Below are 15009 nucleotides of genomic sequence, written 5' to 3' on the forward strand. Positions count from 1 at the left end.
TCTTTTTGCTTATGTGGTGCTGAGGAATCGAACCCAGGGCCTCATGCATGCAAGGCAAGCGCTCTACCACTGAGCCACCTTCCCAGCCCAAGACTTTTATCTTCAATAAACTACACAGAAAAAGCACTGTGGCTCATGGTAGAGCACTAGCCTTGAGCACAAAGAGGCTCAGGGACAGAGCCCAGGCCCTAAGTTCAAGATCCAGGACCACGAAGAAACAAACAAGAAAAAGCTCAGGGATAGATAGCACCCAGGCCCTGGATTCAAGCCCTAGGACAGGCACAAAAACAAAATAAAGCAAAAATAAACAAAACTACCAAAACAAACAAAAAAAAAACACAGATTTATTTCTAAAAAGAATATGTGCTAGCAAATAAATATATCTCTGGCTATCTAGTTAGCAGTCCCCCAAGCAGATTTAATTGACTTCATACCACCTGTTTCTGTAGCTATGACCATGTTACTGCTAGACATTTTCAGCCACACTAACTCTGACCCTTCTCCCATATACTTAGCTTGGCCATCAGAGACCCTTAGTGTGTGGGTGAGTGTGTATGTGTATGTGCTAGTCCTGGTACTGACACTCGAACTCAAGGCCTAAGCACGGTCCCTAAGCCTTTTCACTCACAGATAGCATTCTACCACTTGAGTTACAGCTCCACTTCTGGCTTTTTGGTGATAAATTGGAGATAAGAGTCTGATGGACTTTTCCTGCCTGGGCTGGCTTTGAACTGTAATCTTAGATCTTAGCACCCTGAGTAGCTAGGATTACAAATATGAGCCACCAAAACCCAGTTCAAAAGGTAATTTTTAAAAGCATGTGTCTCTATTAAATCTTCCCAGAGGTAATTACAATTTTTAAATACATTACAATTTTTTTACAATTACAATGTTTAAATAAATTACAATTTTTAAATACATTTTTTCCAGTTAAGACATTATACACTTTTATGTTATTTTCCTAGTAGCACAATGTATGTATTCATTCTGGGGGGAAGGTGGGGAGCAGTACTGCTGAACGAATTCAGGACTTTGTGTTTGTTAGGCACCCTATCACTAAATCATGTTTCTAGTCCTCTTTTTGTATTCACAGTTTTATGATAGGGTCTCATTTCTCCCCCAGGAATGAACCTGGACTCTAATCCTGTTTCCTACCTAGAATGACAGATGTATACCACCACAGCCATGTTGATAGGTCTGGCTATCTTTTTTGCCAGTGCCAGCCTGGAACCACAGTCTTCTCAATCTCTGAGTAACTAAGATTACAAACCTGAGCCATTGCACCTAACCTACGTGTACTTTTTTGGACCTAATTTCTTTCACATAATAATTCATTACTCCTAGTTACCTGGAAGGCTGAAATCAGAAGGATCATGGTTCAAGGCCAGACTGGGCAGAAAATCTGCAAGTCTCTTTCAAAATGGAAGAAACTGTGTGTGGTCATATACACCGAGGCAGGGCACAAGATCCTACCTCAAAATAATGTAAAAAAAGGGCTAGAGGCATAGCTTTCTAGCAGAGTGCCTGCCTCATCTAAAAAGTATAAGACTCTGAGATCAAATCCTAGTACAATGCCCCCAACCCCAACAACAAAAAAAAATAATACAACATATCTCAAAGGTCACAACATATTTTTTTAAACAGTTGCCTTAGGGTTTTTTTTGAGCTATGCTGCATTCCTTGGTAATTTATGGCACAAACCATAGATTAACTAGTTCGTCTGTCAAAAACAAACAAACTTTTAGTTATTTGTCATTTTTACAAATGTTTAAAAAATCTAGAGATGAAAAAATCTGATGGCTGCCAATAGCTCAAACCTATCATCCTAGCTACTCAAGAAACTGAGATTTGGAAAATTACAGTTCAAGGTCAGCCAGAGAAGAAAATCACCAAATAACCATCAAAAAACTGTGCTGCAGACATGGCTCAACTGGCAGACCACTAGACTATTAGGTATGACATTCTGAGTTCAAATCTCAGTATGCCACCCCCTCAAAAAAAAGCTCTCTAAGGGGCTGAGGATATCACTTTTATTATAAAACTGTAGTAAGCATCATTCAGCCAAAAAAAGCAATTACTTACTCAAAAACTGGTATATCTTTGTTAGTGTGGCAAACAATTTGGATCACCAAATGAAGCTGTCTCTACCTGTATAATACACACTCTGATTTATACACAGACATGTCTGGAAATGTAAACTTTATCTCTGACTGTTCTGTAAATATCTCAGAGTCTAGTAAAATGAAAATAAAGGTATTCATTTATAGTAAGGAAGCAATTTTTTAGGAATATAATATCATAAAAATGTCTTTAACACATTTTTTTAAGACAGGAAATAAAGACTTACCGTCCAAAATTTTATAAAGTATTCTAAAACTGTTGTTGCCACGAAAAGGCAATATAATAGGGAATACAACAAAAACAGCAGGAAAAATTTGTAATTAGAAAATCCCACACAGTTATTCACCCTAGAAGAACAAAGAAAGTCACACTATAAAAATAAGACAGATCACAAATTCACAGAAATAGAAAGCAGAATGGGGGTTGCCAAGGGCTGGTAGGAAGGTTAATGGAGAATTGCTCAATGAAACACAGTTAAAGTTTTACAAGATATTCAGGTTCTGGGGAATGTATAAGTATATAAATATACTTAACTATTGAACCCTATACTTACAGAAATAGTTAAGGTCATATATTTCATGTTTTTTTAACCATAATAAAAAAGTAAGAAATCAGAAAACATTATTATTTATTAATGGACCATTTGGGAAAAAAGAGTCAGTCTCATAAATATACAGCTGAGTGGGTGGCTCACACCTATAGACTCCTTGCTACTCAGGGGGCTCAGGATCAAAGTCTGAAGTCAGCCCACGCAGGGAAGTCCATGAGACTCTTATCTCCATTTAACCTCCAAAAAGCCAGAGAAGGAAGTGTGGCTTAAGGGGCAGAGCATTAGCCTTAAACACAAAAGTTCAAGGACAGCATTCAGGCCCTGAGTTCAAACCCCTGTACACACATACACACACACACACACACACACACACGCACATACACACACACACGCATGCACACACACGTGCACACACACACACAAAGCTTTAGATACATATGCTACATGTAATTATATCAATTTTATCTATTAAATTGACCTTCCAAACATAACTATGGCAGAGGGGGTTAGGAGTCCATCCCAATAGAAAGGCTTTTTTAGCCTGTGTGAGGTTCTAGGTTTCATGCTCAGATGTAGAAAGAAAATTAATAATACTGAAGTAAATAACTATAAATTCTCTTCTTTCCAACTCTCCACCCCTTAGGGCATTTTTTCTTTGTAATACATACCACGGGCAGTGATGATCCATTTTAAGAATACATCTAAGAAAAAAAATAAGTATAAGAAAATTTAGGCAGAAGTCAATTCTAATTTCTTGTAATTTTTTTCTCACTTAGAAATTTCCCTTTAAATGATACCATAAGAGAACAAACTCAGAAGCATTAGGTTAGATACAATTTCTGATACTTTTGTGGGTACAGGGTCATAATTATTTAGACTTTTAAACCAGCTGGGCAGATCTACTTCAGTGTACTATATATATGAAATGACATTTTAATAGTCAGCTTTGAGGACAATACTTGCCACATTAGAAAGGTCTACCTTAAAAATTAGTTGAAGGTAGAATGTAATGAAAAGATTCCTATGTTTAAATATTAACATCATAAAAATATTAGAAGTGAATATTCTTTTTTTTTGGGGGGGGGTCTGGTCGTGGGGCCTGAACTCTGGGCCTGGGCACTGTCCCTCAGCTCTTCAGCTCAAGGCTAGCGTACTACCACTTGAGCTACAGCACCACTTCCGGCTTTTTTCTTTTTGCTTATGTGGTGCTGAGGAATCGAACCCACGGCTTCATGCATGCAAGGCAAGTGCTCTACCACTGAGCCACCTTCCCAGCCCCTAGAAGTGAATATTCTAAAACAGCAACACTGATGGGACTAAAAATGGTTCTTTCCATATTTGCCAATACAAATTTACACTACTTATAAGCAATACTATACCAGCTGGGTGCTGGTGGCTCATGCCTGCAATCCTAGCTACTCAGGAGGCTGACATCTGAGGATCATGGTTCAAAGCTGGCTGAGCAGAAAAATCCATGAGACTCTTATCTATAATTAACCATCAGAAAACTAGAAGTGGTGCTGTGGCTCAAGTGGTAGAGTGCTCGCCTCAAGCTGAAGAACTCAGAGACAGCGCCCAGGCCCAGACTTCAAGTCCCATGATCAAAAAACAAAAACCAAACACTCATATTTGCCTCCTTAATAGTAACTTTACAATTGCATAAAGTTACCTATAAGTCAACTCAAGTAATATATAACAAATGTGAACCTTAAAGCCCTTGTTTACTTCAAGAGCAATGATTAATTGAGGTTCCAAGCAGTCTTTTCTTTGATACACTCACTTTCCTATATATGCCACAGAGGTAAATTATTTTACCTTTTTCTAGTTAAAAAAAACTGAAGGAAAACCTCCAAAATTACTTTATTAACTTTTAGATTTTAATATCAGTATCAGTAATAAGAATTGAGTCAGGAGCTGGTGGCTCACATCTGTAATTCTAACTGCTCAGAAGGCTGAGAGCTGAGGACTGAAGTTCAAATCAATCTAGGTAAGAAAGTCTGTGCCATTCTTATTTTCAATTAGCTGCGAAGAAAAAAGAACCAGAAGTGGAGCTGCGGTTCAAGAGCGTGAATGCCAGCCTTGAGCAAAAACCAAAGGGACAGCACTTAGGCTGTATGCAAGCCCCACTGGTAGGACACAATAGTTACATAAACAAGTAGATACATACATAAAAATAACAGTGGCTCACGCCTGTCATCCTAGCTACTCAAGAGGCTGAGATCTGAGCATCACGGTTCAAAGCCAGCCGGGGCAGGAAAGTCCATGAGACTCTTATCTCCAATAAATCACTAGAAAACTGGAAGTGGCGCTGTGGCTCAAGTGGTAGAGTGCTAGCCTTGAGCTGAAGAGCTGAGGGACAGCACCCAAGCCCAGAGTTCAAGCCCCACGACCAAAAAAAAAAGTAAAACAAGCAAGCAAACCATCATTAAAGTCTTTTTAATAAAAAAGTTACCTTTCTGAAGAGGGTTATAATTATTACCTTGTCAATATCATATTAAGTATAAAAACAGAAAGCATACTTAAGGAAAATTCTGTCCACCAGTAGAAAACTTATCATATATATTTTGCATATATTTTGGCTTGCATAAATGTTTTTTGCTAGCTATTTATCCACAGCAAATAGAAGAGGACAAAATACTTTTGCTAAATATTTTTCTTCAGTTTGCTTTTTCCTTTAAGCTTATATAGAGCATAAAATGTCAATTTCTCCTCTCTTTTCCCCATCACTGATTTCCAGTGTTGGGCTTAAATGAGAGCAAAGGAGTAACACTTACGTGTCACATGCAGAGCAGTGATGCGCCCGATCAGGTTTAATCAATTGACATTTTTCACAGTATCTGATAGCTACATGAAAGAGGTAAAAGAAGATGCTGAAGGATGTACAAATTGAAGTATTTTGATGGTAAGGCTTAATTTTTAAAATAAACAACTGTGGTCAATGGACAATTAAACAGTTTTATTAGCACACATTTGTTATACCTGGGGGGGTGTCACTGTGGCATTTAAACACATGTATATAATGTGTTCCAATCAGTCTCACCCCCTCCTCCATTATACTCCCTTACATTACCTACTTCCGAAAACAATTCCAACAATTTTCTTGTTCTATTTTTCTTTTGGTCAGTCATGGAGCTTGAACTCAGGGCCTGGGCACTGACCCTGAGCTCTTTTTGCTCAAGACTAGCACTCTGCCACTTTGAGCTAAAGTGCTACTTCTGGTTTTCTGGTGTTTAACTGGAGATAAGAAATCTCATGAACTTTCCTGTCCAGGCTGGCTTTGAACTGAAATACTCAGAACTCAGCCTCCTGAGTAGTTAGGATTGCAGACATGAGCCACCAGCACCTAGCTTTAATTTAACAAGATGAACAACCAAAATGCATTGGGGAAGTTCACAAAACAAAAAGTCATGATAGAAGAGAACCTGAGAAATGTGAACATATTATTAATATGCAGCAAAAATAATGAATGACAAGAGTAAAACATGCTCTGTTCGGGGGACAGGTCCAGCAGGAGGTGGGAGGGGTGAATGAAGACAGTGGGAAAACTTTATACACACGTATGAAAACAGAACAATGAAGCAGTTGAAAGGGTTTTAAGAAGGGTGCGTGGGAGATAAAGGAGAGCCGTAGAGAGAGTAGGTGGATGGAGAGGATACATTGTATGTATGTATGAGAATGTCACAATGAGCCTGCCTCCGTACAATTAAGGTACACTAAAAAAATCCTAAAAAAATAAACAGATTGTTTTAACTTAGCTATCATATACTTAAAGTACAGGAAATAAAATTTGTTGAAAAGTTTATACATGCCAAGATGTTCACATTTATACCATCTAATTTAATATGCTGCAGGGCACCGGTGGCTCACGTCTGTAATCCTAGCTAATCAGGAGGTTGAGATTTGAGGATCAGAATTTAAAGCCAGCCTGGGCAGGAAAGTCCACGAAACTCTTATCTCCAGTAAACCACTAGAAAACTGGAAGTGGTGCTGTGGCTCAAGCACTAGAGCGCTCACCTTGAGCGGAAGAGCTGAGGGATAGTGCCCAGGCCCAGAGTTCAAGCCCCACGACCAACCAAAAAAAAAATTTAATATGTCTACCAAACCAGATATAATGACATTCTTAATTTAGGTATGTATATGTATGTATTAATTATGTATATGATAGTGCTGGGTACTGTCACTGAGTTTTTCATTGAAGACTAATGCTTTACACTTGAATCACAGCTGCACTTCCTGTTTTTTGTTTGTCTGTTTTTGTCGGTCATGGGGCTTGAACTCTGGGCCTGGATGCTGTCCCTAAGCTTTCAGCTCAAGGCTAGCGCTCTACCACTTGAACCACAACACCATTTCTGGTTTTCTGGTGGAGATAAAAATCTCACTGAGGTGCCTGTTCCAGCTGGCACTGAACCTCGATCCTCAGATCTCAGCCTCCTGAGTAGCGAGAATTACAGGTGTGAGCCACCAGTGCTCAGCCCGAGAGGGCTGGCTTTGAACCACAATTCTCAGAGCTCAGCCTCCTGAGTAGCTAGGATTACAGGCATGAGCCACTAATGCCCGCTTATTCTCATTTTGAAATGAAGAATGAAAGCCTTAGAAAGTTCAAGTAATTTGTACTGTAGCCGTAACAGAAAAACTGCACTGTAAAATCTTAGTATTAAGTGCATTTTAAAGTCAATCAGATTATCTCCTAAAATTTTTTTTCTCATTGTGCATGCTAATGTCTTGATTCAGGGCTTTTCCATCACTTGAGATAAGCCTCGAGCCCATAAACTGTCTTGATTTACAAGTTGCCCATCACCCTATTTCCCTCTGGAGCTGAAAAGCCCAGTGGGTTCTGGATTGAAATCTCTTTCTCACATATGGCCCATATGACATTGAACAAGTAACTCAACTTTCTCTGTGTCTAAATAGATTCACCCTGACATGACTGCAGCCACTGGGAGTTATGGGGAGTTATGGCTGCCATGACTGTACCAGAGTAATCCTAGCTGGTTTTCTCTGCATAGCTGCCCACACTCTAGGAGTCGACAAAGTCATTGAAGCAGTATGTTCAGCTTTACATAATGCCTGGTGCCTGATTCTTGACAGAGAATAATCAGGTACTTTCTGGGTTAAATGATGTCATTTTGGTCTAAACATGTAGACCCATCGGGGATCCACTTGATCTTCCTGCTAAGCAGGACCAAGTTTCTGTTAGTAAGTCTTTCAATAAACGGCACGTGGTGCTCTTCTGGATCTGTGTTGCCTCTTCTCTCTGGTCACCATGCCTTAGGCTGGTTCTCATACAATGGACCTTCATGTCCCAGAATAGTGCCTTAGTTTCTTCATATGCAAAATAGGCACTATGGTACCTACTTCATAGGGGGTTTGTTTTTTGTCTGTTTTTTGTTGCCAGTCCTGAAGCTTGAACTCAGAGCCTGGGCACTGTCCCTAAGCTTCTTTTACTCAAGGCCAGCAACTCTACCACTTGAGCCATAGTACCACTTCTGGCTTTTTCTGTTTATGTGGTACTGAGGAATCCAACCCAGGGTTTCATACATGATAGGCAAGCATTCTACCTCTAAGTCACATTATGTTTTAAATGAGTTCATATGTAGGAGCTGGAAAGGTGGCTCAGTGGTAGAATGCTTTCCTCTCATGCATCAGGCCCTGGGTTCGATTCCTGAGCACCCACATAAGCAGGAAAGGCCAAAGTGGCGCTGTGGCTCAAGTGGTAGAGTGCTAGCCATTGAGCTGAAGAGCTGAGGGATAGTGTCCAGGCCCAGAGTTCAAGCCCCACGACTGAAAAAAAAAAAAAAAAGAGTTCATAAGTAAAACACAACTGACATTATTGTCTATTGTTTAAATCAATTAATGAAGTGTGTAATATATACTTTAAAACAAATTCCTATACTTAAATGAACAGCTTAGTCACTCACAGATTCCCCTCATCAAAAGGCTAACTCTGAGAAAGGAAAGTGCTGTTTCAGTCATGAACCTCAGTGAAACAAGTGGTACAGAAGCTGGGCGCTGGTGGCTCATGCCTGTAATCCTGGCTACTCAGGAGGCTGAGATCTGAGAATCGCATTTCAAAGCCAGCCTGGCAGCAAAGTCTGTGACACTCTTATCTCCAATAAACCACCAGAAAAGCGGGAGTGGCACTGTGGCTCAAGTGGTAGAGTGCTAAGCCTTGAGCTGAAGAGCTGAGAGAACATGCAGGCCCAGAGTTCAAGTCCCACAACCGACAAAAAAGTGGTACAGAGGAAAGAGCATGAGTTCAGAGCTAATAAACATGACTTCATGGCTTGGTCTCTGAATATCAGCTGTTTGGGTTAAGTTTCTCCTAACCTTCTCCCTTTCCCTTTCTTCCCTGCTTTACATTTTGATACAGGGGGTTGAACTTGGGGCCTGCTTGAGCCACACTCTCAGCCTTTTACTTGCAGTTTGCTTTTTGGGTAAGGTATCCTGTTTTTGCCCCAGCTGGCCTCAGACCGTGATTCTCCTCCCTACAGCCTCCAGAAGAACTGGGATTATAGGCCTATACCACCACACCTGGAACCTTTTTATGTTGGACTTGCTCCTCATTCTTAGCAAGTTCTGGATTTATTACTCAGTGTTGACACATAATAAACCAATTCAAACCAGAATTTCCAAATGATGGCTTACTAGGAATAATACTTGAAATTTTTAAATATAAAAGGTGAGTTGGGAGAGAATAATAGGTAGAAGATAGAGATTCATATTAAAATGAGCCCCTTACAGTCTTTAACTCCTATTTCCTATGAGAGGAACAAGAAATATTTCTCTCTGACATTTCTCCTTACTTCATAATCCTGTTTTACTAAAATAAATCCTGGCTAAAATTTTTTAAAAAAGCAAGCTCCTTAAGAAAATCTGATGAGATAATTACATATCTATCTATATGTAAAACACCATGAAGAAAAAGAAACTAGTTCATCTTTTTCCAGTAGACACCAATTGTGACCAATCATTGTATATGCACTTAATTATCAATCCATGTAAATGTACCCTGGAGAAATAAACACCATGGGGGCGGGAGGGGTATTATCAGGGTTTGAAGTCTGAGCCTCAAAACTACTGGGTTGGCTTGTTCTGTTAGTACACTACTACCTCTTTTTTTTGGGTGGGGATGGGGGGGTCCGGTCGTGGGGCCTGAACTCTGGGCCTGGGCGCTGTCCCTCAGCTCTTCAGCTCAAGGCTAGCGTACTACCACTTGAGCTACAGCACCACTTCCGGCTTTTTTCTTTTTGCTTATGTAGTGCTGAGGAATCGAACCCCACGGCTTCATGCATGCAAGGCAAGTGCTCTACCACTGAGCTACCTTCCCAGCCCCAAGACTTCTTTTTATATATATATTTTTTTTCTATTGTGAAAATACTGTATAGAGGGGTTACAATTACATGGGCAAAATAATGAGTACATTTTTTATCAAGCATTGTAGCCTCCTCCTTTGTTTCCCCTTCCCCCCCCCCCCCCCAACTTCCCCTTCTAAGACTTCTTTAAAATCTCTCTGACTGGGCTGGTTATTTGGGATGGAAGGTCTTTTACTTCCTAAAGTACACTTGAACTCAGGCTATACTACTAATATGGGAAGGCAAGAAGAGATGTTAGCAATACATAGAAAAATGTACTAGGAGCTGGGTGCTGGTGGCTCACACCTATAATCCTAGCTACTCAGGAGGCTGAGACCTGAGGATTACAGTTCAAAGTCAGCCTGGGTAAGAATGTTCCTGAGACTTTTATCTTCAATTAACCATCAGAAAACTGGCAGTGGCACTGTGGCTCAAGTGGTAGAGTGCTTGCCTTGGTCTAAAGTGCTCAGGGACAGAGCCCAGGCCCAGAGTTCAAGCCCCATGACTGACCCAAAAAACAAAAACAAAAAAAAGTACTACGCAAGAATACAGAAGGCCAACATCTTAATAGCAGCTCTACTAGTAATTCTGTAATCTTTGACAATTCCCTAATCTTTTGGGTGTCATAATTTTCTGAATCCGGCTCTTATCATATAACAAAATAAACAACATTGTTAAGCTGTTAGCAGTGATTGGGGCAGCAAATGTATTGGATGTTTTGGTATTTGAGTCAGCAGGTAGAAAAACAAAGTGCTCCTTAAGCACTTGAAACTTCCAGTCAGAATTTCTTAGGAGTGAGTGTGTGCGCGTGCGTGCGTGCGTGTGTGCGTGTGTGTGTGGGGGGGTGTTTGTTTGCCAGTCTTAGTGCTTGAAGTCAGGGTCTGGGTGATGTCCTTGAGCTTTTTTTGCTCAAGGCTAGCTTTCTACCACGTGAGCCACAGCGCCACTTCCGGCTTTTTCTGCTTATGTGTTGCTGAGGAATTGAACCCAAGGCCTCATGCATGCGAGGCAAGCACTCTACCACTGAGCCACCTTTCCAGCCCATGTCCCTGCGTTTTTGTTTTTGTTTTTTGCTCAAGACTATAGCGTAATTCACTAAAACACTTGAAACACAGTTGCACTACTATCTTAAAATTCAATGTTCAGATGATGCTACTGAAACATCAATTAGGCTCCTTTTACAATGTTTTCAACAGTCATTATTACTAGGAATTACTATAATAAAATTAGGTCCTTTGCAATGTTAAGAGATTAATAGTTGGGGCTGGGAAGGTGGCTCAGTGGTACAGTGCTTGCCTTGCATGCATGAGGCCCTGGGTTTGATTCCTTAGCACCACATAAGCAGAAAAAGCTGGAAGTGGCACTATGGCTCGAGTGGTAGAGCACTAGCCTTGAGCTGAAGAGCTCAGGGACAGCGTCCAGCCCCATGACTGATAAAAAACAAAACAAAACCAAGAGATTAATAGTTTATTTCATTCAACATTTATTAAACACCCACCATGAACTGAGAAATTAAGTAGTTTATAGCATAACTTTAAGGGCTATTATCAAGATCTCATGAATATGGTTGAAGAAACCTTTAGGAGATTTACTTTTCTGTGTGTGTTGCCAGTCCTGAGGCCTGAACTCAGAGCCTGGGTACTGTCCTTGAGCTTTTATGCTCAAAGCTGGTGCTCTACCACTTGGGAAGCTCTACTTTTGACTTTTATTTTTGATGCTTAGTTGGAAATAAGTCTTACAGCGTTTCCTGCCTGAGCTGGCTTCAAATTGCAATCCTTAGATCTTAGCCTTTTTTTTTTTTTTTTGATCAGACCTAGGACTTGGAACTCTGAGCCTGGGTATTGTCCTCAGCTCTTCAGATCAAGGCTAACACTCTACCACTTGAGCCACAGTGCCACTTTTCTGAGTGGTTTATTGGAGATAAGAGTCTCATGGACTTTCCTGCCTAGGCTAGCTTTGAACCGTGATCCTCAGATCTCAGCCTTTTGAGTAGCTAGGATCACAGGCGTGAGCCACCAAGTTTTTGGCTTTATGGTTTACTTTTTTTTTTGTTAAATAAAAATATTCAAAAGGTACACAATGGGCAAGGAATTTATCTACTGATGTTTATTATACATAGCACATATGATATGTTCTGCTCTTTGTACATGATGCTTTAGTCTTAGGGGTCTTCACAAAAGAACCACACATACATTCCCCAAGATGTTTCAGAAAGCCTATTTTTCATGATTCTTCCAAACAGACTACTAACAGTAGCTCTGGTAAATAAACTGTATTATATGCCACCAAAGAATCCTATATGATAATGAAAATGAACGATCTACCACTACCTACAGCCACACAAGTGAATCTCACAAACAGAATGCAAGCTGCACAAGCATACAGACAATGGCTACTACATGTATTACTTCATGATGATTCGTACTGAAGAGAAAACTAGACAAAAATCAACCCTTGCTGGTGAAAGGCTGAAGAGTGATTTCCATGATATGGATGACCAGAAGGAAGCTTGAGGGGACTGAGGGGGCTGGGAATGATCAGTTTCCTGAAACTGTGCCTAGCAGTAGTTAAAAGGTGTATTTAGCTTGTGAAATCTTATCAAATGGAAATTTATAGCATGTATTCTTTTTACATGTGTGTTTAACAAAGTGTTCAATGGAAGCTGATTTTTTTTACCATATGATAAATATCTTCAACATGAAGGGAAACAATTACCATCATTATCTAATATTTCACTGGGATAAATCTAATTTAGCTCCATTTTGTGATTAAAAAATAATCTCAGAGAGATCACATAATGTGTTAGAGTAGAAAATAAAATCCAGATTAGTTTAATTCTAGGGAATATTTTTAAAAATTTTTTTTCCTGGGCTGGGAAGGTGGCTCAGTGGTAGAGCGCTTGCCTTATATGCCTGAGGCCCTGGGTTCGATTCCCCAGCACCACATAAGCAAAAAGAAAAAAGCCGGAAGTGGTGCTGTGGCTCAAGTGGTAAGAGCGCTAGCCTTGAGCTGAAGAGCTGAAGGACAGCACCCAGGCCCAGAGTTCAGGCCCTATGACCGGACCCCCACCAAAAAAAATTTTTTTTTTCCTCTAAGGGAGGAGTTTGAAACAAAATCCACCCATGTAACACACTCAGGATCTTCCTGCCTCAGCCATCCAAACGCTAGGATTATAGGCATGTGCCACCATGCCTTACTCAGTGAATCTTTCATTTCCTCTCCTTTTTCCCCTCCCCTTCCCTTTTTTCCTTCATTCTTCTTACACCTTCCTTCTTTCTCTCTCTCCCTCCACTTCTTTCTTCACCCCTCCTCTTTTCTCTCCCTCTTCTGCTTCTCGTTTCCTCCTCCAGCCTTCTCATTCAGCCTCTCTCTACCTTCTTCCCTCACCTTTCTCTCTCTCTCTCTGGTGGTACTGAAGAGTGAAATTAGGGTCTTGAGATTGCTTGCTAGACAGCCTTTTTTCTAGTTAGTTTTTAGATAGGGTCTCATGTTTTTTGCTCGAGATGACCGCCAATTACCTACAGGTAAATGTTTATTATAGATGTAGTCAACCACACATGGCCAAGGATTCTAATTTTGATTATCTAGTTATATAGGGGGGAAAAAAACCCAACAAACTAATCACAGTAAGATGTAGGAAGCAATGACCTGAACAATTTTTTACCACCACTTTTTTTAGTTGTAGTGTATTTGTTCTTGCCTAAGAAAATATACTAAGAGGGTTTCCAAAAATACATTACTTCCATAACTCAATGTGTCCCTTAGGACTTTTACCTCAGAAATAAAGAGTATGTTTTTAATTTAAGGAAATAAACAGGTGATGGTGGCACATGCCTGTAGTTCTTGGGAGGCTGAGATCTGAGGACTGTGGTTTGAAGCCAGCGTGGGCAGAATTAATCTCCAATTAATCAGCAAAAAGCTGAAAGTAGAGCTGTGACTCAAGTGGCAGAGTGCCAGCCTCTAATGAAAAAGCTAAGGGACAACATCCAGGCCCTGAGTATATATATATTTTTTTAATATAGAGAGAGTCAGAGATATTAGTACAACTGAACTTTTTACTACAGTAAACCAGTGAATTGTGTATCTGAAAATAGGCTATGACTCACATTCAAAATACAGTTAGTAAACAATTTTATGAATGGAAACAAAACAAATATATTATATAAAGTCTTAACTAGGTAACACAAGGGAAAACATTTCCATCATCAGTTAAAGCATTTGTCAATTAACCAACATTGACTTTACCTCTTTGGAGGGGGTAGCGGGAGTTGTGAATATTGTCATCCCATAGGACCATACAAACATAACAAAGAACAGATGGAAAGCCACAAGGTAAACAACGGTCTTTCCTGGCAAATAAAAACAAATAACATTTCAATGAGTCCAAGTGACAACAGGAAAAAGCATTACATAAAAAATACATTATCTGGGTCAGGTGACCAGATCCAATTAAAAAAAATTAAGACTCATTAAAACATCAAATACGTATAATTCTTTTACTTGCATACTGACATTAATAGATATGAGAAAATATTCTGTCCCTATTTTTAAGGGATTATCAGTCTGGTCTGTAACTAAAGACTACCTAAGCTGAGATTTGACAAGTTCCTGAGGTTGTTTCAAGTCTCTGGGTTGTTTCTTATTTATTTATTTAGCCGTGAACTCACTATGTAGCCCAAACTAGATTCAAACTCATTCAGCCTCCTTAGTGCTAACAGGTGTGCACTGCCACTATGCCCAGCCAACTTGTATTTTAAGTTTTCCCTAAATGTTCATTTTAAACAACTTGAATTTTTTTAGAACAATCAAGACTGAATATTAAATCCAACAATAGTAAATGAAAGTAAATCATGAAGTAAATGGTAAGTGAAAGTAAATCGCCAATTATGATGGGCAAATTTAAATAACGCTACCCTGTATTCTTCAGAACAGATATCTTTTTTTTTTTACCCTTCACATCCCTTCCCAGCCTCCCCCCTCCCCCCC

At 39.8% G+C, this 15009-nt stretch overlaps 1 protein-coding gene across 1 annotated transcript in view; it reads right to left on the minus strand.

The window, feature by feature from the left end:
• The window catches only part of Zdhhc20 (zinc finger, DHHC-type containing 20), a 55468-nt gene that overhangs the window by 18856 nt on the left and 21603 nt on the right, over positions 1-15009 (minus strand). The window contains exons 3-6 of the mRNA XM_013012675.1: positions 14269-14372; positions 5446-5600; positions 3340-3372; positions 2348-2468 (exon numbers count right to left, since the gene is read on the minus strand). Of these exons, the coding sequence (XP_012868129.1) occupies positions 2348-2468; positions 3340-3372; positions 5446-5600; positions 14269-14372 (413 nt within the window). The remainder of the gene's footprint in view (positions 1-2347; positions 2469-3339; positions 3373-5445; positions 5601-14268; positions 14373-15009) is intronic.

Source organism: Dipodomys ordii, unplaced genomic scaffold (assembly GCF_000151885.1).
Source record: "Dipodomys ordii isolate 6190 unplaced genomic scaffold, Dord_2.0 Scaffold1, whole genome shotgun sequence".
Lineage (NCBI taxonomy): Eukaryota > Metazoa > Chordata > Mammalia > Rodentia > Heteromyidae > Dipodomys > Dipodomys ordii.